Genomic DNA, 26767 nt, shown 5'->3' with positions numbered 1-26767 from the left:
TCAGGTGTGGCCCTGGAGGGAAGGGGTCCCCATCTTCCTGCGCGCCTGCCTGGGCGGCCTGGGCGGGGCTTGGGGACCCCCCAGCCCTTAACTCACCTGCCTCTCCCGCGGCAGCCGCGCTCCCAGCCCGCACACCCCCACCTGTACGTGCACCGGTACAAACCCGAGAGTCCACTGAGGGTCCGTGCAGAGTATATACCACGCCACCCACCTGTGTGCAGTGCCTGTGAGTACCCTACCACCCACCTGTGTGTCTCTACCACTGGCTCGTGTTCCTGCACCAACTCTGTGTACTGCGCCACCTGAGCACATCTGTATCACATCAGACCTCTTTGCAATTCTGCAACTTCTCTCTCCCTCACTTCCCTGAATCAGGGGACGCCCCCAATCACATGTGCACAGGTCCCTGACGGCGGCCGGCCCACACTGAGAGCAGGCAACTCATTGTCTGCTCTGTCTGGGCACAGGTCCCAGGGATCTCCAGAAATTGAAGGCAGACCGTGCACTGGGCAGGTTCCTCAGTGAAGCTGGGAATTGCTGTCACCCCAGACCAGCTTCAGCGATCCCGGATCCTGGGGTCCAGGGGGAATCCAGGGCCTAAGGTACTGCAGGGGTGGGGAGGACAGAGGATGGTGAGGGGCCCATATCACAGGGGCCCAAAGTGCAAATGCCGGATGCCCGCCCTCCCTCTAAGCTTGCGATCTGTGCAGGCCAGAGCTCATGGGACAAACAAGCATGGCACCTCCCAGGGGAGAGGGACCATGCTGCCCACACTTCCACCCACTGCGGACCAATTATCCACACCTGGGGAACCGCCAGGGGAAGTGGGCCCCACTGTCTACACCTCCGTCTACTGGGGAACCGCCAGGGAAGGAGGGACCCACTGCCTACACTTCCGTCTACTTGGGAAACTCCAGGGGAGGAGGGACCCACTGCCTACACTTCTGTCTACTGGGGAACCTCCAGGGGAGGAGGGACCCACTGCCTACACTTCTGTCTACTGGGGAACCTTCAGGAGAAGTGAACCCACTGCCTACACTTCTGTCTACTGGGGAACCTCCAGGGGAGGAGGGACCCACTGCCTACACCTCCATCTACTGGGGAACCTCCAGGGGAGGAGGGACCCACTGCCTACACCTCCATCTACTGGGGAACCTCCAGGGGAGGAGGGACCCACTGTCTACACCTCCGTCTACTGGGGAACCTCCAGGGGAGGAGGGACCCACTGTCTACACTTCTGTCTACTGGGGAACCTCCAGGGAAGGAGGGACCCACTGCCTACACCCCCGTCTACTGGGGAACCTTCAGGGGAGGAGGGACCCACTGCCTACACCTCCATCTACTGGGGAACCTCCAGGGGAAGTGGGCTTCACTGTCTACACCTCCGTCTACTGGGGAACCTCCAGGAGAAGTGAACCCACTGCCTACACTTCTGTCTACTGGGGAACCTCCAGGGAAGGAGGGACCCACTGCCTACACTTCTGTCTACTGGGGAACCTTCAGGGGAGGAGGGACCCACTGTCTACACCTCCGTCTACTGGGGAACCTCCAGGGGAAGTGGGCTTCACTGTCTACACCTCCGTCTACTGGGGAACCTCCAGGGGAAGTGGGCTTCACTGTCTACACCTCCGTCTACTGGGGAACCTCCAGGGGAAGTGGGCTTCACTGCATACACCTCCATCTACTGGGGAACCTCCAGGAGAAGTGGGCCTACTGTCTACACCTCCATTTACTGGGGAACCTCCAGGGGAAGTGGGCCCACTGTCTACACCTCCATCTACTGGGGAACCTCCAGGGGAAGTGGGCCTACTGCCTACACCTCCATCTACTGGGGAACCTCCAGGGGAAGTGGGCTTCACTGCCTACACCTCCATCTACTGGGGAACCTCCAGGGGAAGTGGGCCCACTGCCTACACCTCCATCTACTGGGGAACCTCCAGGAGAAGTGGGTCTACTGTCTACAGCCCCGTCTACTGGGGAACCTCCAGGGGAAGTGGGCTTCACTGCCTACACCTCCGTCTACTGGGGAACCTCCAGGGGAAGTGGGCTCACTGCCTACACCTCCATTTACTGGGGAACCTCCAGGGTAAGTGGGCCCACTGCCTACACCTCCGTCTACTGGGGAACCTCCAGGGGAAGTGGGCTTCACTGTCTACACCTCCGTCTACTGGGGAACCTCCAGGAGAAGTGGGCCCACTGTCTACACCCCCGTCTACTGGGGAACCTCCAGGGGAAGTGGGCTTCACTGCCTACACCTCCGTCTACTGGGGAACCTCCAGGGGAAGTGGGCTTCACTGCCTACACCTCCATCTACTGGGGAACCTTCAGGGGAGGAGGGACCCACTGCCTACACCTCCATCTACTGGGGAACCTCCAGGGGAAGTGGGCCAGTGTCTACACCTCCATCTATTGTGGAATCCAGGGGAAGTGGGCCCCACTATCTACACCTCTGTCTACTGGGGAACCTCCAGGGGAAGTGGGCTTCACTGCCTACACCTCCGTCTACTGGGGAACCTCCAGGGTAAGTGGGCCAGTGTCTACACCTCCATCTATTGTGGAATCCAGGGGAAGTGGGCCCCACTATCTACACCTCCGTCTACTGGGGAACCTCCAGGGGAAGTGGGCCCACTGCCTACACCTCCATCTACTGGGGAACCTCCAGGGGAAGTGGACCCACTGCCTACACCTGCATCTACTGGGGAACCTCCAGGGGAAGTGGGCCAGTGTCTACACCTCCATCTATTGTGGAATCCAGGGGAAGTGGGCCCCACTATCTACACCTCCATCTACTGGGAACATCCAGGGGAAGTGGGCCCACTGTCTACACCTGCATCTACTGGGGAACCTCTAGGGGAAGTGGGTCCACTATCGACACCTCTGCTACTGGGGAACCTCCAGAGGGGAAGTGGGTCACACTGTCTACACCTCCATCCACTGGGAGACAGGGAGATAGACTAGGGGCAGTTTTGGCTGAGGCAGTGGGTACCAGGTACAAGATGAGTCAAGCTGCACACCCGGATGTCCCGGGCCTCAAGAGTCAGGAATTTGGGAACCGACCTCTGAAGTACAACTTGTGAATGTGGGCTGGTGTCCTCAGAAGTGTTTCAAAGTGTAGAGATCCATGAAGGGTAAAGGCGTGGAATCCTCAGAGAACCCCTTGGGACTTCGACCATGAGCTCACAAGGCCAGTTGGAGCCCCACAGATTCTTTATCTCAACCCCAGGTACTGTGCTCAGTGATGTTCCTTGTAATCAGACACTGCAGATAAAACTCACAGCTCTCCAGGCTCCTATCTGCCACCAGCACAGGTCCCCCAAAATGGACCCCCAGTTTCTGATGCCCCAGATCCATTTATGGGTCACTGACACCCACCCAGAAGCCCAGCCCAAATCTCACAGCCCCAGCCCCAAATCCTGGTTTAGGGAGGCACCTTTAAAGGGCGAGGGCACAGGAGCCTGAAGCGAATCTGCGGGGGCAGGTGCAGGGACCTGGGCCGGCTGGACGCTGAGCACATGGGGCGGGGCCGGCTGCACCCCTGCTCCACATTCACATGTGAAAAACTTTGATCAAGTTCATCAGAGGGCAGAGGTACACCATTAGTAAGTGAAAGAAAGACCACTCCTTTCCAAATTAAACTTGGATTTGTATTTCCAAAGTTTTACCAAATGTAAACCAACTCCTGTCACAGAGGATGGACAAATCTTGGGACTCCCATGACCAGGGCCAGGGGACACCCCAGGTTGCTGGACGCCTCGGAGCTCCAGGTGAGTGCAGCTGAGACAGACGGGCACAAGGATACGTGTGCTTTATTGCTTATGCTGCACATTCAAGTGAATACAGTAAACCCCCTTTAAAAAGTAAGGCACGTGAGTGGCCTTCTGTGCAAGTTCCATATTATTTAAAGTTCCTATTGGCTAATAAAGCATTTCCACTCTAGAACTAGAGCTATCTAAAAAAGCACATGATAAGCTTTTTGCAAGCAGAATACCTGAAACATTATTATGTTACCTCATGGCACAATTAAACAGCCTCATATCAAACGTCTGTATCTAAGGAAAGATATAACTATTGTTACAAGTGGGAAACGTTAACCAGCTTATCCACATATATACAGTTGGGTCCCCAAATAGTAGTTATACAAAATTTAAAGAAAGAACAGTATCTAACTGCATTGGTGTCTGTTTCATTAAAGGTAAGAGATTTGGCATTTTCAGTCTTTTTTTTCCCCATAAGTCATGCTGGTATTTGCAGAAAGGCAGGGTCATACGATGCTGAAGACCATGGACAGATACTGTTCATATGACACTTGGATCCAGCCGTCCTGGTCTGTATCGTAGCGTCTGAATATATCTGTCAACCTCTGAGGAAAAACAGCAGGTATTTAGACCTGACACTTACCAAACAAGGAACACAATGTACTGGTAAACAGACATTCAGGAACCCAATTTCAGAAGAGCTCCTGTCTCCACATCCCCCCCAGCACAGGGAGGCAGGGCAGGTGTCCCTGGCAACCCGCAGGGCAGGCCGGTCGGCCCGGGAGATGGGGGTCAGGCAGGGCAGCGGGCGGTGGGGGGAGCCCAGTGTGTAGGCCACAGCCCCGGGTCCTGGTAGGCCCTCTGGCCCCAGAACAAGGTTTCCCCACAGTGGGTGATGTGCCTGGGTCCTCCTTTCCCACCCCAAGACCATTCTCCCAGGACCCTCCCTGAAGGCTCCCCTCTGTTCTGGCGACAGGCTTCTCAGGACGAAAGGAAACCAGCCCCCACTGGGCCCCAAGAACCTGCCCCCCCGGGGGGGAGCCTGGCCGCAGAACCAGAGGGTGGGGTCTTCTGTGCCAGCCCAGTCCCTTGTCCCAATGCCCACCCTCCCCATCCCCTCCTGGCTGACCAGCCCCCAGGGCTCCCCCTCAGTCTGTTCACAAGTCCAGCCACCAGACCACAGGGACTGGGGCGGCCAGGTCAGCACTGCCTGAATGACAGAAGCCGGAAACCACCACAGGTTCAGAAGAGCCCAGACAGGAGAAGACAGCGCCCAGTCTCATTGAGACCTTGGCAGCTGCCTGTCCACCTGCCCCAGGACCAAGCAAGGCTGCAGCCTGGCCTGTGAGCCGAGCCTCCCGCACCCGTCTCCAATTCCGGCCCTCTCTGTCCCAAGCTGGGCAGATCGATGGCCAACAATCAACAGGCTGACCCAGGTGACGGTCCACGTGGGGGTGAGCTGGAGCTTCCTGTGTGGCCAGCGCTAGTGTGATACAGACCACAGAAACCACAGCAGCAGTCCCCTCTGCTGGGAGACACGCGTGGTTTCCCTTTCTTAACACGTGAAGATTTCTACCACTTTTCACATTGTTTCATAAAAACTACTTTCAAAAAGGCTTTTTCTTTCTCAAAAGAGGCAGATGAAAGAAAACACCTCTGAGGGCTTCTGAGGACTTTCTGCAGGTAGCCTGCAGCTGAGCCTTTCCTTTCTGACCCCCATCTCTGTGCAGAGCTTGGGCTCCTTCTCTAAGGGGCGGGGGCAGGGACACCAGGCCTGGACGGCGGGCAGCCCACAGTCTGTGCTCCGTCTACAGGCAGAGAGGACTCGGCCCTGTTACTCCAGGGGCTGAAAGCGACACAGGATGACCTTTGCTTATGCAGACGTAAGGATCAGCTGGTTACCTAGGGGACATAACCTCAAATGAAAATCCTAACCCACAGATCCTGGTGAAATTTCTATATCACACCTATCCCTAACATATTCTGACAGCACAGAAGCGAAAGTGTTGGCCGCTCGGTCACATCTGACTCCTTGTGACCCCATGGACTGCAGCCCGCCAGGCTCCTCTGGCCACAGGATTCTCTAGACAAGAAAACTGGCATGGGTTGCCATGCCCTCCTCCAGGGGATCTTCCCAACACAGGGATCAAACCTAGGTCTCCAGCATTGCAGGCAGATTCTTTACTGTCTGAGCCACCAGAGAAGCCCTGTAAACTCACCTCACCAGACACCTGGCATTCCAATGAGCCACTGAAGCACAGGGCCTGGCCGGCCCAGATTCCCCAGGAAAGAAATCAGGACAGCAGGTCAGGGAGAGAAACCTCAGTCATTCAACTATCGCTGTGAAAAGGAGAGCCCTGAGAATGTCCCCCAGGTTACCAGTCACACTGATAACCTCATGCCCTGCACACCTCTCTGCAGATTCTAAAGACAACAAAATGGTTTGGATGTAAACAGCAAGGGTGTCTTTCAGGGCCGGGTTCTACTGAAATACTTCTGGAAAACACATTTGCTTCCCATAAATGGAACTGTATCAGAATTATGAGCAAATGGAGTATTATATGGACTTGGCTATGAGGTGGTAACTGGTGACTCTAAATAATGGGCACATGGGTTGTCTTCGCTATTATTATTATTGAGACTTCTCACAATAAAGACTCTGAGAGACATAAGGGTTTACACCAATTCATTGCGTTTTCTAAAGCTGAAATCTAAAGAACTTGGCCCCCCACCTGGAGACAGGAGCAGGGCCTGTGTGGGAACAGCCAGGCGGGTCAGGTGCTGCTGCCTCCACCCTCAGAGGGTGTGCCCGCCCTTGGTTCCTCCTGGGTGAGCCAAGGGACCGCAGGAGGAGCCAGCTCGGAGAGGCCTGCGAGGCGGCGGGCACTGCAATCATCAGCCCATCAGGCACTGCTCCCGACTCCTGCTGGGGCGCAAGCCTCACGATAAAACCTTCTCCAATACTCAGGAAGAAACACAACACAACACCAGGTATTCATGTAAACCGCCCGCTGGATCCCTTCCAAATGCACGGCTCTCAGGGTTTCCAGGGGAGGAGGGACACGCTGCCTACACCTCCATTTAACGGAACTAGCTACTTCTCCAAAAAGCACACTCACTTCTGTAGGTTCTAGAGCCAGTCTTACGCGTCTGACTCGCTTCAACTGCTGAAGTGCGGGGCCTCAGGTGCCCACTGCCCACCACCCCGGGCCTTCTGGCAGCGGTACCTGCAGCACGATGCAGCCCTGGATGAAGTCGTCGAAGGCGATCTGCCCTCGGCCTTGTCGGTCAAACTTCCGAATGAGGATGTCGTGAAACTGGTCAGATAGCCGGTACCCTGAAGGGGGGAGGGCAGAGTCAACCCCATGCCCGCCCCGGAACCCAGTCTCCCCCCAGCCCCGAGAACACAATGGGGCCCCCCAGTCAGGCCCGGGGGCAAGCACATGGCAAGGCGCCGAGAGCTCCACAGAGCCTCTGCACTGTGCGCTCAGCCCCACGGAGGCGCCCTCCTGGAGGGACCACGGAGTCACTCGTTCACACCAACTCCAGCGCTACAGTCGCCCTGCAGGGGCTTCTGGAATATCAACCTTCTTAAAAGCCCTTACTGGTAAACTTTACTTCATTCTTAACCTAGTGGTGAAGTTGTCAATAACTCAGCTGTCCTGGATTATTCGCTGCTAGAGAATGCTTTGCAAAATAAAACCTCACTAAGGCTCCCAAGGAGACAAAGTGTAAACTTAAGGACAGGAAGTTAACTGATGGCCCCTCCCCCGCATCAGCCGTTCCCTGACATCAGGACGTCAAGGCTGCGAGGATGCGGCAGCTGCACTCAGAGGGAGCTCCGGAGGGCCGTCCCGGTGACTCGACTCCCCCTCCAGTGCCTGAGCGGCCTGGCCTCCAGCAGGGATACCCTGGCTCTCTCAGCCCTTCCCTCCCCACCCCCCAGTCTCACCACCTGTGTGACCGTGGCTTCCTTACTTATTCAGGAGACAACATCCAGGTGCAAAATATTTTTACCACTTTTCAGTCTCGCTGGAATCTTTGCAAGGATATGTACACCTATTATCTGAGTGAATGTCACAGTTAATCACCTATATAAGCACTTCATCACTTTACTGAAAAAGTCAAATGTGCACACACGTGACAGTACCTTCCAGAGTGGTCAGCGAGCTCCTCACATCCCGTGAACTAATCCAGGTCCCCGGCCCTGCAGCTGAGCAGCAGACAGGACCCTCCTACACCTGGCACGGCCTGTGGCCAGACAGAGGCCAGGCTGGAGCGTGCGCTTGGGACTTGGCGCAGGGCAGTGCTTGTCCAGCCCTTGCTGTTCCACGGGCTCCCACCCAGGCTGGGGAAGGATGGCCAGACGGTGACAGGGACACAGCATTACAGAGACCGGGGCTCGCGGAACTAGACAGGTGCCACTGGGTCCGCTGAACCGCTGGGCCCACTCCGCCCTCCAAATCCCAGATGTGGACCCACCTCAGCAGCCTGTTCTAGGCCAGTGAGGCAGGCGGAAACCCTGCCCGCCACCTCACTGTGTGTCATGCACGTCCTCCTAGAATGCCCCCTCCCCCAAGGCTGCACTTCCAGTGGAGGGAACAATCCCTTTTTCCCTAAGAGCTAGCGAGGTGGCCTGGTGCCTCCACTGACCACCCAGCGCCCACTTGTAGCACCAGGAAGAAAAGCGGATGCCAGTCAGAAACTATGGCAGAGGACAGACGCAGCCAATGGCACAGACAGGGGTGGGGGCTGCCATGGCCCTGTCAGGGCCGTGACTTGGTCAACCCGACCGTAACGACGCCGTTAACCTGGTCAGGGCAGCTGACGGCCCAGGCTCTAGGATGCAGAGTGGGCACATGGGCGGCAGGGCTTGGACTCCGCTGCATTAAAAGGGGCAGAGCAGGTGCAGCACAAGACGGAAAGCAGCCAACGAGGGCGACGAGTAACTGGAGGCTCACTGCCCCCGCATGACGTCCCCACAAACCATGCTGGATTCAGGCTGCCAGGGGCTGGGTGCAGGGCTGGGGCGGGAGTGCTGGAGGGGTGCTTGTGGTGGGGAGCCTGCCTTTGTCAGGGACAGCAGGACTGTTTGTCCCCCACAAGTGGAGTGTGTGGCCTTGCCTTACACACATCTTACTTTCCAGTCTCTGTACCTGGCATGCAAAACATGCTGTTTAGTCACTTAGTCATGTCTGACTTTTTGCGACCCCATGGACTGCAGCACGCCAGGCCTCCCTGTCCATCACCAACTCCGGGAGTTTGCTGAAACCCATGTCCATCAATTCGGTGATGCCATCCAGCCATCTCATCCTCTGTCATCCCCTTCTCCTCCTGCCCTCAATCTTTCCTAGTATCAGGGTCTTTTCAAATGAGTCAGCTCTTTGCATCAGGTGGCCAAAGTATTGGAGTTTCAGTTTCAACATCAGTCCTTTCAATGAAGACTCAGGACTGATTTCCTTTAGGATGACTGGTTGGATCTCCCTGCAGTCCAAGGGACTCTCAAACACCTTCTCCAACGCCACAATTCAAAAGCACCAATTCTTGGGAACTTAGTTTTCTTTATGGTCCAACTCTCACATCCATGCGTGACTACTGGAAAAACCAGAGCTTTAACCAGATGGACCTTTGTTGGTAAAGTGCTGTCTCTGCTTTTTAATACACTGTCTAGGTTGCTCATTGCTTTTCTTCCAAAGAGCAAGTGGCTTTTAATTTCATGGCTGCAGTCACCATCTAGAGTGATTTTGGAGCCCAAGAAAATAGTCTGCCACTGTTTCCATAGTTTCCCCATCTATTTGCCATGAAGTGATGGGACCAGATGGCATGATCTTAGGTTTTTGAATGTTGAGTTTTAAGTCGGGTTTTTTACTCTCCTCTTTCACCGTTATCAAGAGGCTCTTTTATTCCTATTATGGAGCACCTAATAGGAATAAAAGCTTAAAAGATGAACAGATGGACCATCAAATCCAGCAGGTGGGCCATTCAGGGTCACACAGCCCTGCCAGGGTAGGCCTGAGACCCCATGTAGGGGGGTGAGAGGTCAGAGGGCACCTTAGGGTTCCAGCCGCCCTGACTCCCTCACGCTTCTGCTGAGCTGCAATGCAGCTCCAGCTTGACTGACAGACACTTGGTCTTAAAAACCAAAGAGGAAATTTCACTACCAGGGCAAATTTTCTAACAGTTACTAACAAGTAACCGGCAAAGGTTGACAAGTCACCTTGGGTGGGAGATAAGGAGCTAGAGGAGTCCTGAGAAATGGAGGACCAAGGGCAGGAAGGAAACCTGTGGAATAACTGAAGAAATGCTGCAATAGAGTATGTCCTTTCTCCAGGAAAAGCTGAAAGTCAGGAAGGCTCTTGGCTCTGCCCCGCACTGTGGAGCCTATCAGCATCTGACCTCCTGGGTCTGACCAGGACTCGCAGGCCCGAGAGCCAGAGACCGGCTGGTCAACCTCAACATTTCCAACACGAGTCCAGGACATGACGGGTGCTGGCACTAAGAAAAAGTGGGTTCCAGGCCTGACAAGGTTAGAAACACTGTGGTCGGTGCTGAGATCACCAGCCTGGAAATTAATTCAGAGGGTCCAGGTTCCAGTCGGCCAGGCCTCCAGCTCCCTCCTGCTCAGGACTGCTCTGTGGGGGACACCCCTAATGCTCAGCCCCCCACCTACGGGCACAGCAGGGTCAGCTGCATTCCAAGTTCCAATCCAGAGAACCCGGGGCCAATGTCCTGCCCAAATCCTAACCTGCGCCTGGTGGGCTCATGAAACAAACTTCTGTGGGGTCCCACAGCCTCTAAAGCAAGACAGAGACAAAGAGGAGAAGACAGCTGCAAAGGACAAACACAGAGCAAGAGGGGTGGGGGAGAAGCACAGCGATAACCACAAGGACTGAAATGTACTCTGTCCCTGAAACCAGAAACAGCCAGAATAAAGTGCACTGGACTCTTACTCCTAACAGAGGGCCCAGCGAACACAGGGCCGGGGGGTTCACGCCCGTCAAACCAGAATTCTGGTGCAATGACTGCGTCCGTTCTCATGAACCCCAAGCTCCCCACAGGCCCAGGTGAGCCCCGGGACCAGGCCTGCTGACCGCTCTGGAAGGCACCATGGGAGCACCGCTCACAGCACAGCAAGCACGCAGGCTGTACACACTTGAGAATGAGGGCTTCCGTGCTCACGCTTGTGCTCCATGCAACCCACGGGCGCGTCTTTTGTGGGCATTTTATCATCGGTCCGTGTATTCTCATGTCAGGGAACAGAAGCTGCTTTATATGTGTAAGCTGTTTTATCTTGACTCGTTCACTTTAAACTTTTTGAAAGCCACATTCTCAGTGTGACTGCGACACCACTTCACAAAAGAAAACTCCTGCATAGCCCTTATCTCATTTTGGATGGAAAACCGCATAAAAGCCCCCAAGTCAAATATAAGCCTGCATGATAAAGAAACATCAAAAATGTAAAACTGCGATGTAAACAAAATTTCACATAGGCTACTTTCAAATCATTAAGCTGAATAAAGCAACAAGATACACGTTATGGCCCTTGGCTCCAAAATGAAATAGCTATGCAGTCAAGACAAGTGTTTTACCGAAACCTGAGAGGGCTTGCTTGAGCTCGTTCTTGTCGATCATGCCCGAGTTGTCTCTGTCGTATGTGCGGAAGACGTTCTGCCAGTCCGTGATGTACTTCCAGACACCAGTGAACTCACTGAAGTTCACGCCAGCCTTGTTCTCTCTGTCAAACATGGCTGAAGCGAAAGGGCACGGCTCAGCAGGAACCAGGGCAGAGGTGCACCCACAGCTCTGCAGGCTTGGCTCCCCCAGGACCAGCCCAGAACTCGGCCAGCAGGTCCCCAGGGACTGTGGTGACACCAGCCCTACATCAGCCAGGTGGGCGTGAGGTGGCTGTGAAGAGGGATGTGCAAGCCGAACACCCTGGTAGATCCACAATAAGAATGATTTACACAGAGGGATGTTCGTCAAAAGCTGGGCATGCCTGCTCTTGGGAAGGAACCAGGGTGCAGAGGGGTCAAGGAGCCCATCCCAACCCTCCAGGCTCAGGTCTGGTTCCTGGAGCTGCCCATCCATTCCCCAGAGGATTCGCGTCCCCAAGGGGGAGCTCCTTAGAGGGCTCGGTCAGGGAGGCCTGTTCCAATGAGAAAAAGACTACCGGCTTTTGGGTTGTTCTTTTTTTTAAAGCAAGATCCACCTTTCATTTTTAAAAAATCAGCCTCATTTCAGGTCCAAATAAGAACTTGTAACTACATTTACATATAACTGCATGCAAAATGGACAGAGAGGCATGTATGAAATCTCAGTCTGAGACACTGGTAACAAAACGTAGTGCGCCATCTGCCTCTTCAGGAAACTGAAGTGCTCCTGGGGTGCATAGAAGTCACTCCAGTGGAGTGACTCATCACGTGAGAACTCAGCTGCTTCCTCCAGTCACAGCCGCGCAACTCAGGGGGAACGGAAGCATGTGCGGGAATGAGGGCGGGGCGCACAGCAGACGCTGAGTGAAGGCTCAGGGATGGTGGGGCAGGCGGGACACCCAGAAGACAATCAGCCAGGAGCACAGGCCCGACAGGGTTGCCCATACTTACATATGATCGATCTGACAGTCACTGGATTAAACGGAGTCCAGGTGCCTGAAACAAACAGCAGGAATTAAGACAGAGCAGAATCTCTGAATCCCCGGTTTGTAACCCCAAAAGCCAGAGAAAGTAAGTAGCTTTCAACATCAAGACCTGAGAGCCACAAGACCTCAGTGGGGAGGCTGCCCCCAGACGACGGGTCCTGTCTACGCTGCCCAAGAGTCACTCCGGTCCAGCCACACGTTCACAGCTGCTCATGAAGACCTGCACCCGGCAGCTCGCCCCTCCTCACTTTATAACTATAAACGGTTATTTTACCACTCACTGAACTCCCTAGACCCACAGTACCAGGTGAGCTGAGAAGAGGGTGCTCAGCCCTGCTAGGAGTGTCACAACTGCACTTCAGAAAACCCCACTCCCAGGGGCACCACCGCTCCAGGACCAGCGTTGCCCATGCGCCCACAGCGGCGGCACACACGGTGAGTGAACCTGCCGAAGAGCTCTGTAACTACAGCGTGAAGACAGGCTTATGTGCTCCTCCTAAAGTAAGAGGCTGGGCAACACACTATCTTCTCTGAAACTGTGAAAAGAATGCATCATTCCATGATTACTTTCAGAACAGTAATGGGATCTTACCAAACATTTGTTATGAAGGGAACTGTTCACTCTGACAGATTTAGTAATTTAGAACCCTTCATAAGCTGTGATGATGGAATGTTCACCAGGTACCTGGAGCCTGAGGGACCAAATGCAGCTGCTGGACTCTTCCTGCCTCCTACAGCCTCCCTCTGATGCTGGCTGTGCCCACACCAGGAGTCCACAGGGGCCGCCCACTGGGGGCCTGTGTGCGGCCGCAGCATTCTGCAGACTCTGGAAGAGGAGGCTGCGCCCACTGCTCATCCCGATTGTGAGGAGGGCGTCCTGGTCACATCGGCAAATGAATTTTAAACAGAAGTGACTTGAGTAAAACAGTTAAATGATGCTGCAAACACAGGCACTTTGCAAGATAAAGGCCAGGCCCCTGTGGAGGCAGAGTGACATGTGGATGGATCGGAGCTCCAGCCGACAGAGCTGGAGGAGGAGAAACTGGGGACAGCAGAGGCCATCCTGGGCTGAGCCAGGCACGGAGACAGGAGACCCGCAGGCTGGCCAGCTCAGGAGGCAGAGGCAGGTTCCTGGTCCTTTAACTGGCCCTTCCTGCTACCCAAACTGGGCCAACTCGCCACAGAAGCCAAGGGGTCACGACAACATCCAACAGTGAATAGACTCTCTGTTGCGTGCCGGGTCCTGTGGCCTCAGACTAAACATCAAAGCTTGACAGCCCCTAGTGATGCTGCACTTAATGCTTCAGTAATGCTAGATATCAAATACACCAGAGGGTCGGCCTGAAAACCTACAACCTCCTCTAAGAAAATGCACTGCGACACAGAGAAGCAGACCTAACAGCCTGCTAGGTGCCCAGGACACACTGGGCAGGAAGAGTCCCTTCGGTGCCAGTGACCCTCACGCAGCTTTCAGGGCCAACCCCAATTTCAAACATTCCCACCCGCTTTCCTCGGTAACCAACGCGTCTAGGAATGTCACAGCCAAGCCTGCAAAAGATTTCCTGTCAGACTTCTACTTAGAAATATATGGTCTCTGTTCCTATAAGTCTTGCCTCAGTCTCATCTGAAAGAACCAAAGAAAACAGAAACACACACAGTATTTCCATGTACATTGAGGACATATAACTCTTTTCACCCATAATTCGAACACGAAAGGGCCACAGCTCCAAGGCGGTGGGTGAGGGGCAGGGTGGGTCACACCAGAAGCTCAAGCTGTTTTCCTGCAACCCTCAGGAATACAGATGATTTTAACAAATTTATATCCGACTCTTTCTCAAAGGAGAAAAATGCCACTCTGCTCTGTGATAATATATTCTTCTTGCTCTCCAGAGTTTTCTTTCTAGAAATTGCATCCTGTTAGCACAGACGTGGATTTCAGTGAGAGGTTAGTGGATGGAGTCGTCCTGGCATCCAGCAGCAACACTGAATCAGCGGACGATCCGGACCTTTCACAGCACCACCGGCCGTCCCCTTCCACTTCACTGCAGCAGAGCCGGCCGCCCAGCCCTTCTGGGGGAGGCGGGAGCCGCGCAGGCAGGCTGGGCGCACCCTGCAGGCTCGCGTGGACTCTGCCAGGACCCTGGCGCTTCTTCACGGTCAGGAATTCCGTATCCCACCAGTCACCTTCACCTACAGCCTCAAAGAGGCACTACTGCCGGGTCTCTAGGAGAACTGAAGTCCATTTTTATAAAAACACCTCAAAAAGAATGCATTATATGATCTATTATTTAAAGTCCAACTAGGGATTCCCAGGTGGCTCATTGTAAGGAATCCACCTGCCACTGCAGAAGACACAGGTTCGATCCCTCACCCAGGAAGATCCCTCGTGGCATGGAGCAACTAAGCGCGCGCTCCACGGCTACTGTGCCTGCGCGCGCCTGCGCGCCAGAGCCTGTGCGCCTCAACAGGAGGCGCCGCAGTGAGAAGCTCGGGCTCCGTAACTAAGCTACCCCACTCACTGCGACCACAAAGAATCCTCTGCAGCAACGGAGACCCAGCACAGCCATAAATAAATAAAGTCCAGTTTGAAAAATGCTTTCTCAAAGTATACCAATGTTATGTTACTGCAAACCTACAGAAGTACAAAAAAAGGGGCTTAAGCAAATTTAATTTCCAATAATTCGAAGTAACAATGTGGAAGTAAAAATTTTTTAAAAAAGTACCTAACTGAAGATAGTTTGTGACATGTTATTTTAGATGGCAAGACAGTCCTGCGTCTCTTCGCACCTCTTAACCACACCTCCCTGAGAGCAGCCGTGGGAAAGCTCCCCCAGCAAAGAAGACATAAGGACTCAGTGTGCCGGGCCCACGAGGACTTCCTCAGGGCAGTTTCAGCTGATTCCAGCAGTGCCTCAGAAGCGCAGAGCTAACAGAAGAGGGAAGCCATGCTCTTTCGTGCTTTCAGCTTTTCCACCACTAATAAACTAATTTCCTGAAATAATATTCTAGTCCTAATAGGAAAACAGGCTTTCCAGGTGGCATTAATGGTAAAGAACCTGCCTGTCAATGCAAGAGACCGAAGAGACGCAGGTTCAATCCCTAGGTTGGGAAGATCCCCTGGAGAAGGAAATGGCAACCCTCTCCAGCATTCTTGCCTGGAGAATCCCACGGACGGAGGAGCCTGGCAGGCTGCAGTCCATGGGGTCACAAAGAGTCAGACCCGACTGAAGCAACTTAGCAATATGAAAACAGACGTCCATTCCAGGAAGAAAACTGAAAGTCAAAATAACTCCAATCTTAACAACTCTGGGAATTCGTGGAGCAGGAAGAGAACTGACTCAGCATCCATCCTCAGTGACTGAGGCTGGGAAACATGATACAACCGAAAACTAGAGACCAGCTTGAACTTCATCCAGGATGCTGAGGCCCAGTAGCCAGAGACAGCTGCAGATACAACTCCAGCAGAAGGAGAGGAGGAAACAGGCAGCACCCAAGGAAAGGGAGGGGCTGTGGGTGCAGAGACAGGAGCGCCCAGACCAGGAAGAATGGCGGGCGTCCCGGAAGGAGGAGCAGAGCCCGCTCCACAGCGCGCCTGTGCCTTCAGGGGGCCAACTGGAGGAGGCAGGTGGGATGGCGCCAGGTGTGGGGGGAGTGCCTAGCTATGTGGTCACACATCCTGATTCCAGTGTGCGACCTACCTCTACTCTGGGGCTGAGAAAGGATGAGCGATCTGTACCCATTCATAACCAGACTTCCTGCAGAAAAAGCCTAATAGAATTTACAAAGATATTCACAGCACGACAAAAACAAAGCAAACTCTCGTTATGCAGGATGGGAGGACAAAAGCCTAAGAAAGTAAGAGGTCCCCGACTATCAGTAAAATTTACCTCTTAAAATTCTCAGCTTGCGGCACTGGTGAGCTAGAAATTTAAAAATTTTAGCAGCTAATTTGAAGAGGAAAATGTGATTGGTTAAAAAAAATCACAGTTTATAAGATACACACAAAACAGGTAGAACAGCCGTCACAAGTTGCTCCACACAAAGCCCAGCACACCCCCATGGAGGAGAGAAGCAGCCACGGCAGGAGGGGGGAGGGAGTCCCTACCTCCCTCTGGGCTAAGTGACTACCAGTAAGTTCTTACCCAGCCCCAACAGAAGCTGAGTCCCTCAGGGCAAATCAAGAAAAGTGACTCCACAGGGTCACGTGAGATGGTCCTGATACACACTTAGTGGTTGGGTTAAACACGTTCCCTCTCCAGCAGGCTCCTGGTTCAAGGCTGTGTTCTGACAGAGCCATTTGCTTTAACAACCAGCTGAACTGGAGGCAGTACTGACATCCTCAAGAGACAGTATAACCTGTATGATCCTATAAATACCAACCGTTCACCAACAGCAACAGAGGAGTACCCACAGTGGGCGCACACCTCCCTTCCAGTCCAAGTGCAGGCCTGGGAGGCACCGTCCACCTCCCACAACACCAGCCTGCTCTCGTTGGTAAGGGTGAGCCTTTCAGCATCGTCATTACCTCTTAAAATCAATCCCTCTTCGAGTTTAGATGGCACCCCTCTGGAAGACACCACAAACTAAGGACCAGTGGTGTCTGATGGATCAAAAGAAGGGAAACACAGTCAGGTATTTACTGAAATAAGGTCTCTACTTCAAGTCAGGTAATTACTGAAGTAAGGTCTCCACGGCAATGGATTAATCACGCTGAGACCAGCAAAAAGGTGACTCTAAGATGTGCCCCCAGAACAGGCACAAAGAGCTGGGATTCTCTCGCCCCTGTGTGGATGACTAGCATTCACCGACTGAAAAGCCTGAGGCCCGAGATCCGGCTGCAGGGCCACCAGCATCCCCAGTTACTTCCCCGTCAGTGTCAGTGGGACCTTGGTGCCCCTCCCCGGAAGTCACAAGATGCAGTTACCAGAGAAATTCAACAGCCTTCAATAAACGGGAGGACCATCGGCTGTACAAAGCCAGGTTCCTGAAGCCCACAGCCCAGCCTCCAACTCTCAGGCTTTCCCTGTGACCTCCATGCAGCTGCCCCCCAGCTCAGCAAGGACTCGGAGAAGCACTGACAGGACACCCAGGAAAGCACTTGACAAAACAAACCTGGAAGCCCTCCACCACAAGTCAGGGATTAAGTCTTAATGATATGGAAAATAAATCCAGGAAAGAAGCTATTTACTACGGGTGGTCAGGCCTGCAGTTCACAAGTCCAGATGGCCGGGTGCACTCACCATTGGACAGTGCTTGCTGAAGCTCGTTGTCCGATATCACACCGCTCCTGTCCTTATCAACCCTACAAAATTAAGATTAGTTAAACTGGCGATTCAAAGTGCAGGAAAAGCAATACAGGGCCAGAACCAAGGTTTACCTCTCCTGTCAATCCTAAATTAATTTCCCTGCTTCTTTCCCTTTGGCTGCTAGACTATCTCACTCCCACAGTCCCCTGGGGAATAAGCAAGCCTGTCTCCTTCACTGTCTGAGGAACTCCCCTGCCGAAGGCCAAGCTGCTTCTCCGTTTCTCTCAAGCCTTTCTCCCACAGCCTGTCTGAATTCCACCCAGATCTTGTCCTTTTCACAAACAGGAAAAGGTTCTCTTAGACAACTAAGTCACTCCCTGACCTTGAATCACTCTAGCATGGGGCGCCGATTCGCTGGAAGGACGAACGGGTACCGAAGACACTGCGGTGACGGTCCCCTGCGCACAGCCAGGGCCTGGCTTCCCGCCTGGTGTCAGGCAGCCGCGGCGAGCCCGCGTTTCTGCTCCCCTAACTGAACAAGCGTCCCCGGGAGACCCTCGTCCCAGAGCAAGGGCCCCGCTCTCGGGGGAGGAGGACGGAGGCCGAGCCTCCGGACGGCCGCTCTGCGCTCCGGGAAGTGCCCCGGGGCGGAGAGGAGGTCAAAGTTGGGGGGACGGAGCAGGCCGGGGGACCAGGGCGCCAGGAGGGAGGCCGGACTGCGGGCCGAGGGGGTCAGGAGGGAGGCCGGACTGCGGGCCGACGGCGCCAGGAGGGAGGCCGGACCGCGGGTCGAGGGGCAGGACGGGGAAGGCCCGGGGCTGACACCGAGGGAAGGGGAGGCCTGCCCGCGCCCGCCCGCCGGTCGGCCGCACCTCTGGAAGACGTTCCACAGGAAGCTCTGGTCCGGCAGCGCGGCGCCCGCGGCAGGGCCGGCGCCGGGGCCCGGGCGGTACGGGTAGGCGGCCATGGGCCGAGGAGCGGCGGGGCTGAGGTACTACTAAGGCGCGGCTGGGAAGCGGGCGGTGGCAGGTGGCTCCACTTCCGCCTCGGCGGGGGCGGGGCCGAGCGCGCCACTTCCAGGGGCGCGGTCACGGGAGCGAGCGCGACCAATCCCGTCGCTGCCCTGTTGCCAGGCAACGCCCCCGCGTCCGGCCAGCGTGTCAGGGTCCAGCGTGCAGCTCGGAGCTGGTGGCCGAGGCCACGCGACCTCCAGGGTCACGGACGCGCGTGGGAGCTGCTTCTCCCGCGGCACAGAGTGAACGTGAAGGGCGGGGGCAGTTCCTTCGAGCATGGACCGTCCTTGCACCAAATGAAGGCCAGGGAAGGACGGTGATGGAGCGGAAGAACGCGCCAGAGATTCCTGTGCTTTCCTGGACTTCTCTCCCGGCCCTGCCTGCGCTTCTCTGCGTTCCTTCCCCACACCCACTTTCTTCTCGGTACCACACGACGTCCCCTCCGGTGTCTGACAGGGCCTGGAGCTCCCCAGCTCGGTCTGCACGTACGTGACCAGGCCCTGATGTCCCCTGCTGACCATGGTGAGCGGACAGCTCACTGTCCCTCCGGCCAGTTGAAGACGCCACCGCCTCCGTCTGGACTTCGACTGAGCCGGAACCCTCCGCGCAGGGAAGCCCAGCTTCAGGGCGCTCCCGCCTCCTTCCAGACTCTCAAGAGTGTTGAGCTGGTGATGCAATCTCACTGACTTGGTTCATCTTCCTCCCCTGCTTAGTTTGTGGAATGGCCGAGCACCAAGGAAGCCCCTGACCCTTCCTTTCCTGAGGGGATTTCATTATTCAGCACTCCAAAGCTCCGCAGAAGACCCTGGTTCGATTCCTGGGTCCGGAAGAGCCGCTGGAGAAGGGATAGGCTACCCACTCCAGTATTCTTGGGCTTCCCTGGTGTCTCAGCTGGTAAAGAATCCGCCTGCAGTGCGGGAGACCTGATTCCTGGGTTGGGAAGATCCACTAGAGAAGGGATAGGCTACCCACTTCAGTATACCTGGGCTTCCCTTGTAGTTCAGCTAGTAAAGAATCTGCCTGTAATGAGGGAGGCCTGGGTTCGATCCCTGGGTTGGGAAGATCCCCTGGAGAAGGGAAAGGCTACCCAGCCAGTATTCTGGCCTGGAGAATTCCATGGGGTGTAAAGCCCATGGGGTCACAAAGAGTCAGACAGGACTGAGCGACTTTCACTTTCATTTTCCAGGGCTCTGTATCTGACCTGTTGTTATTCTCCAGTTGTATTGTCCTCAGCCCCTTTTAACCACCAGACCATATGCTGGAGAGTTCTTTAAGCTCTTCAAAGAGATTAAGGTATTCTGACTTGGGCACTCACACAGATTACAAACTCAACAATGTGGCTTTTTTCATGACTTAATGAATTCAAGTGCTTTCTAGTTTTATCTTCCTAAAGCATTCACATCACTTGCTGACTAATCTTTTCTACAGTTTTCCACAGCTCTTTGATCTGTAGTTTCTGAAATTTGTTTATTCTGTCTCCCACCCCTGGCTCATTTTTCTCTGCTGCTGCTGCTAAGTCGCTTCAGTCATACCTGACTCTGTGCAACCCCATAGATGGCAGCCCACCAGGCTCCCCTGTCCCTGGGATCCTCCAGGCAAGAACACTGGAGTGGGTTGCCATTTCCTTCTCCAATGCATGAAAGTGAAAAGTGCAAGTGAAGTTGCTCAGTCATGTCCGACTCATAGCGACCCCATGGACTGCAGCATACCAGGCTCCTCCGTCCATGGGATTTTCCAGGCAAGAGTACTGGAGTGGGCCACCATTGCCTTCTGAGCATTTTTCTCTAGAACACTACAAAATTAATAACTGATTTTGCACCCAGTTTGTAAGTTTTCCAGCACAGAGTATACAGGGCAACTTCTGCAAGGAATGCCTCAGCAACTCTAGCTGGCCTTGGTCTCCTTCTCCCGATAGTGACACAGCCTCCACCAACCCTTGGTTGAGTCTCCAGCCTGGATTGCCACAGCCAACACCAACCGTGGGGCCCAGAATTACTTCATTCTACTTTATGTTTAGTTCTAGGGGCTGGAAATGATTCACTCAAGGGAAGAATCAATTACTGAACCAACCCTAGTGTTTAAATATTGCTGTGTGTAATCCTTACACCAGAGCATCATGGCAAGATACAAAGTTCACATGCTGGCCTAAAATCTGTCAGCTAAGAAAAGGTGCACAACGTGAGAGTTGTGAGTTTAGTTTTATCTGGGGCAAAATGAAGGAAACAGCCCAGGAAACACCACCTCAGATAGTTCTGAGAAACACCTCCAAAGAGGTATGGGTGGGGGCATCAACATATGTGATTTTGGTGAAGGGGGAGTTCATACAATCAAGCACTTATCTTACAAAAAGTGTTCTGCTAGTCACCAGAAGCTAACTTTACCACGAAGGGATTTAGTGCTTCTCTAGACATGAGATGTGGACTTTCCCGATAGCTCAGTTGTAAAGAATCCACCTACAATACAGGAGACCCTCGTTCGATTGCTGGGTTGGGAAGTTCCACTGGAGAAGGGATAGGCTACCCACTCCAGTATCCTTGGGCTTCCCCTGTGGCTTATCTGGTAAAGAATTTGCCTACAATTCGGGAGACTGGGTTCATTCCCTGGGTTGGGAATATACCCTGGAGAAGGGAAAGGCTACCCACTCCATGATTCTGGCCTAGAGAATTCCATGGACTGTATAGTCCTTGGGGTCGCAAAGAGTCAGACATGACTGAGTGACTTTCACTTTCAGACATGAGATGCAAGGATTGGGATCATAAAATCAGTTCCTGAAAATATCTATCTAAAGACCTGTTGCACCAGTTTTCCTGGAGCACAGCGTGGCTCAGCCTCCACCCTGGACTCCTTTCAGGGTATGTCAGAGGTCAGCAGCAGCACAGGAGTCGAGCCCAGCTGGGGCAGGCAAGCAGACGCTCTTACCTTGCCTAGTCCCTCAGTCACGACTGACTCTGCGACCCCACGGACTGCAGCGCGCCGGGCCTCCCTCTCCTTCACCATATCCTGAAGCTTGCTCAAACTCATCTCCATTGAGTCAGTGATGCCATCCAACCTTCTCATCCTCTGCCACCCCCTTCTCCTCCTGCCCTCAATCTTTCCCAGGATCAGCGTCCTTTCCAATGAGTTGACTCTTTGTATCACGTGGCCAAAGGATTGAAGCTTCAGCGTCAGCATCAGTCCTTCTAATAGTCAAGAAGCAACAGTTAAAACTGGATATGAAACGGACTGGTTCAAAATTGGGAAAGGAGTACATCAAGGTTGTATATTGTCACCCGGCTTATTTAACTTATACACAGAGTACATCATGTGAAATGTTCGGCTGAATGAATCACAAGCTGAAATCAAGATTGCCAGAAGAAATACCAACCTCAGATATGCAGATAATACCACTCCAATGGCAGAAAGTGAAGAGGAACTAAAAAGCCTCTTGATGAAGGTGAAAAGAGGAGAATGAAAAAGCTGGCTCAAAATTGAACATCCAAAAAATTAAGATCATGGCATCTGGTCCCATCCCTTCATGGCAAATATAAGAGGAGTTCTTGGGCTCCAAAATCACTGCACATGGTGACTGCAGTCATGAAATTAAAAGATGCTTGATCCTTGGAAGGAAAGCTATGACAAACCTAGACAGCATATTAAAAAGCAGAGACATTACTTTGTCAACAAAGCTCTGTATAGTCAAAGCTATGGTTTTCCCAGTAGTCATGTATGGGTGTGAGACTTGGAACATTAAGGAAAGCTGAGCGGTCAAGAATTGATGCTTTTGAATTGTGGTGCCAGAGGAGACTCTTGACAGTCCCTTGGGCTGCAAGGATATTAAGCCAGTCAATCCTAAAGGAAATAAGTTCTGAATATTCATTGGAAGGACTGATGCTGAAGCTCCAATAGTTTGGCCGCATGATGCGAAGAGCCGACTCACTGAAAAAGACCCTGTTGCTGTGAAGACTGAAGGCAAAAGAAGAGGGTGGCAGAAGATGAGATGGTCAGGTGGCATTACCAACTTAATGGTAATGAATTTGAGCAAACTCCAAAAGACAGTGAAAGATAGGGAAGCCTGGCGTGCTGTAGCCCAGGGGGCGGCAGAGTTGGACATGAATTAGCGACTGAACAACCAGATTGTCATAGCTTTCCTTCCAAGGAGCAAGCGTCTTTTAACTTCATGGCTGCAGGCACTGACTGCAGTGATTATGGAGCCCAAGAAAATAAAATCCGCCATTGTTTTCACTTTTTTCCCATCTATTTGCCATGAAGGGATGGGCCCAGATGCCATGATCTTAAGTCTTTGAATACTGAGTTTTAAGCCAGCTTTTTCACTCTCCTGTTACACCATCATTAAGAGGCTTTTTAGTTCCTCTTCACTTTTGGTCATTGGAGTGGTACCATCTGCACATCTGAGGTTGATATTTATCCTGGCAGTCTTGATTTCAGCTTGTGAATTATCCACATTTCACACAGTGTACTCTACATATAAGTTAAATAAGTAGGGTGACAATAATATAGCCTCAGTGTACTTCTTTCCCGATTTTGAACCAGTCCATTCCATGTCCAGTTCTGACAGTTGCTTCTTGACCTGCATACAGGTTTCTCAGGAGGCAGGTCAGGTGGTCTGGCATTCCCATCTCGTTAAGAGTTTTCCTGGATAGTGAAGGACAGGGAGGCCTGGTAGGCTACAGGCCATGGTCGCAGAGTCAGACATGACTGAGCGACTGAACTGACACAAAGGCTTTTGTGTAGTCAATGATGAAGAGGTTTTTTTTTTTTTTTTTTTTTAATTCCCTTGCTTTTTCTATGATCCAACTGATGTTGGCAATTTGATCTCTGGTTCCTCTGCCTTTGCTAAATCTAGCTCGTATATCTGGAATTTCTCAATTCATGTACTGTTGGAAGCCTGGCTTGAAGAATTTTGAGTATTACTTTACTAACATGTGAAATGAGTGCAATTGTATGGTAGTTTGAATATTCTTTGGCAATGCCTTTCTTTGGAACTGGAGTGAAAACCTTTTCCAGTCCCATGGCCAGTCTTAAAGGGGAGATTAATTTAGGAATTGAAGATTTAAATACCACCCCCCGCCCACTCAATGTATACCCCTTCGTTAGTTAGTTCAGCCACTCAGTCGTGTCCGACTCTTTGCGACCCCATGAATCGCAGCACGCCAGACCTCCCTGTCCATCACCAACTCCCGGAGTTTACTCAAACTCATGTCCATCGAGTTGGTGATGCCATCCAGCCATCTCATCCTCTGTTGCCCCCTTCTCCTCCTGCCCTCAATCCCTCCCGGCATCAGGGTCTTTTCCAATGAGTCAAATCTTCGCATGAGGTGGCCAAAGTATTGGAGTTTCAGCTTCAGCCATCAGTCCTTCCAATGAACACCCAGGATTGATCTCCTTTAGGATGGACTGGTTGGATTTCCTTGCAGTCCAAGGGACTCTCAAGAGTCTTCTCCAACACCATAGTTCAAAAGCATCAATTTTTCGGTGCTCAGCTTTCCTCACAGTCCAACTCTCACATCCATACGTGACCACTGGAAAAACCATAGCCTTGACTAGACGGACCTTTGTTGGCAAAGTAATGTCTCTGCTCTTTAATATGCTATCTAGGTTGGTCATAACTTTCCATATGTACAAATGAGTCTAGGATTCATCAGAGACTAGCCTGGCACTTTCACCTCAGCCCTGATGGCTAAGACTACAGCTCTAGAGATAATGGGAGTGGTCCCTGGGCTGGGTTCCGGGGTAGGACTCAGCCTGCAAGTCCTAGCCAGATGGCTGCCATCCATTTGGTGGGGCGTGGGGTGGTGGTGGGGTGGTGTCTTGTTGCCTGGAGTCCTGACACCACCTTACAAAGATGAATAGCAACAGTCACGACCACCCTCTGCTAACAGAAAGAGGCTGACCATCTACCCCTGGCTCTGCTGAAGAAGTACAAGTCGCTCAGTGGTATCCGACTCTTTGTGACCCCATGGACTACAAAGTCCATGGAATTCTCTGGGCCAGAAGTCATTAAAGTATTGATATGCTTGCCACTATCTCCTTGCCCATCTTGGGATTCAATTCCCTCCTAACTAGGTCTGTTCTAAGCTTTCCATTTAGATGGTGATTCTGGGTGGCGCAGAGAGATGAACTGAAAGACAACACTCCCCTAATTTTTGGGCCAGTCTTTCCTTTGGTCTGATTTTTCTAATTGGAAAATGCCTGTTATCCCCAGAATTTTTCTGAACATTGGTTCTAAACAGAGTGCTAGCACTAACACTTTTAAACCCACGTCGTGTTCATCTTTGGGCACAGTAAGCCCTCAATAAACATGAAACATGTTTCACGGGCAACCAAGGCTATGCACCCTTGTCCTGTCCTTGTACACGTGTGCGCACACCTAAGGCCTTGTATCATCTACCTCATCAGCTTCCCCGGAAGCCACTCTGGCTCATTCAGTTCAGTAGCTGTCGTGTCTGACTCTCTGTGACCCTATGCATGCCAGGTTTCCCTGTCCATCATCAACTCTCAGAGTTCACTCAAACTAATGTCCACTGAGCTGGTGGTGCCATCTATCTCGTCCTCTGTCGTCCCCTTCTCCTCCTGCCTTCTGGCTCATTACTTGTCTTTATTTGCTTATCAGGACCACTATGGCTCCCGCACACTGGAGACCCTTCCTTCTCTCTGCCTTTCCCAGCCTGGCATGGAATTCCAGGACACAGGCTTACTGTGCCTGCCCTCCCCCCTTCCTTTCCAACCAGTATTCTTGCCAGAATCCAGTATGAAAGTCAGTGACCTTCTAATTTTTTTAACTCTGGCTTTTTACTGAGTAGCAGTCAATGTATTGAACAGAGATTTAGTATAGGTTTAGATCTACACTGGTGTTGGCCCCCAGAATTTCCTGCAGTGATGGAACTGCCTTTATCTGCCATCCAGCGTGGCAGCAACTAGGCACATGTGGTCCTGGAGCACTCGAAACACACCAAGATGACTGGGGAATAAAATCTTAATTTTAGTGACCTTAAACATAAATAGCGATGTGGCTACAGCTATTGCAGGTCTGAATCTTTTATGATTTATCTTAACTTTTTTTGATCCATATTAGAAATTATCTACACCTCTCTGGGCAGTATTCTATTTTCTTGTTATCTTGACTCTTCTTTTTCTTTTACTTCTCTGGTTTGTCAATTCGCTTAACATTTTCAGTATGAAATATTCTGTCCTGCATTTCCTTAACTAAAGGAATTTCACAGACTTACGTTTCCAGATTACCCACTCCCCACTGGTTTTCTTGGTCTCAGAATACTCATGAAAACAGGTTTGTTTCTGGTTCAGAATTAGTGGCAGTGACATCAAGAAACCACCCTCATCCTTTGCAACCATCAGCCTTCCTGTTACCCTCTCATGCCTCAGGGGTGCCCGTGCCAGCTTTAAATTCCTTGTCCTAACACTTCAATGTTGCTCGATGCCCATGTTAACACTTTCACTCAGCTTTCAAAATGCCCTGGCACATACTTCTTCATAGTACCCACTGGCTGGGCAAAGTAGTCTGAGGTTGTCATGCAGTCTTTCCACACGTTCTTTCCTCCTAAAAATTACCTCCTTCGTATTTGTTGGACCACATCATTCAACACAGGCGGTTTTTGAAGTGTGGTCCTTGGTCATGTTAGGAATACAAATTCTCAGGCCCAATCCCAGGACCTACTGAGCCAGAAGTTCTGAGCAATCTCTAACCTAGACTAACAATCTGAAATGAAGGAACCCGATTGCCTCGGACTGGATTCTACAGAATCCAACCCTGAGACAAGACCTTGTGAGGTGGCTCCAAGCAGCACCTGCATGGGGGGAGGAAGATCCATTTATGCCCACATCACCTTCATGTAGTGTTTGGTCATTTAAATTATTCAGGACACATGTCTAGGTATTAAACCATTAGCCTGCTAAGATCTAGCAGGTAATGTCTGTTATCTTCATTTGCTGTCAAGCACCAAAACTCATGCCTTACACACACACCACAGCAAAATCTCTGGACTTTGATGCAACAGAATAGAAAGGTAGTTATGTTTTATATTTCAGGTCAGTAAGTATGCCTCAAGTCAAACAGTATAATACTGCAGGTGAACCTGGACATAAACGCAAGTCTGTAAC

General features: G+C 52.4%; 1 protein-coding gene across 3 annotated transcripts; it reads right to left on the bottom strand.

Annotated features, from left to right (window-relative positions):
* Positions 1 to 3789: 3789 nt before the first annotated feature.
* On the bottom strand, positions 3790 to 18677 carry PDCD6 (programmed cell death 6). Of its 3 annotated transcripts, none has more exons than XM_065905482.1 (6): positions 18512 to 18677; positions 17634 to 17695; positions 12359 to 12403; positions 11345 to 11503; positions 6983 to 7092; positions 3790 to 4360 (listed from the first exon to the last, which is right to left on the bottom strand). In XM_065905482.1, the coding sequence occupies exons 1-6, from the start codon at positions 18604 to 18606 to the stop codon at positions 4262 to 4264; spliced, it is 570 nt and encodes a 189-aa protein (XP_065761554.1). In that variant the 5' UTR covers positions 18607 to 18677; the 3' UTR covers positions 3790 to 4261. The 3 variants fall into 3 exon arrangements, with proteins under 3 accessions (XP_065761554.1, XP_065761555.1, XP_065761556.1); XM_065905483.1 differs by having other exon boundaries at positions 11351 to 11503; XM_065905484.1 differs by lacking the exon at positions 17634 to 17695 and having other exon boundaries at positions 18512 to 18644.
* Between the last annotated feature and the right edge of the window lie 8090 nt (positions 18678 to 26767).

The sequence above is a fragment of the Muntiacus reevesi genome, chromosome 14, assembly GCF_963930625.1.
Source record: "Muntiacus reevesi chromosome 14, mMunRee1.1, whole genome shotgun sequence".
NCBI classification, from domain to species: domain Eukaryota; kingdom Metazoa; phylum Chordata; class Mammalia; order Artiodactyla; family Cervidae; genus Muntiacus; species Muntiacus reevesi.
The sequence above is the reverse complement of the archived record's forward strand: the minus strand, read 5'-3'. Positions and strand labels throughout refer to the sequence as shown.

Coding starts and splice junctions, on each gene's coding strand:
- PDCD6 (XM_065905482.1), bottom strand. CDS start 18,606: ATGGCCGCCTACCCGTACCGCCCGGGCCCCGGCGCCGGCCCTGCCGCG. Junction 11,504..12,358: donor GACTGTCAGATCGATCATAT/GTAAGTATGGGC, acceptor CTTTCGCTTCAG/CCATGTTTGACAGAGAGAAC. Junction 4,361..6,982: donor AGGGCTGCATCGTGCTGCAG/GTACCGCTGCCA, acceptor GTTTTTCCTCAG/AGGTTGACAGATATATTCAG.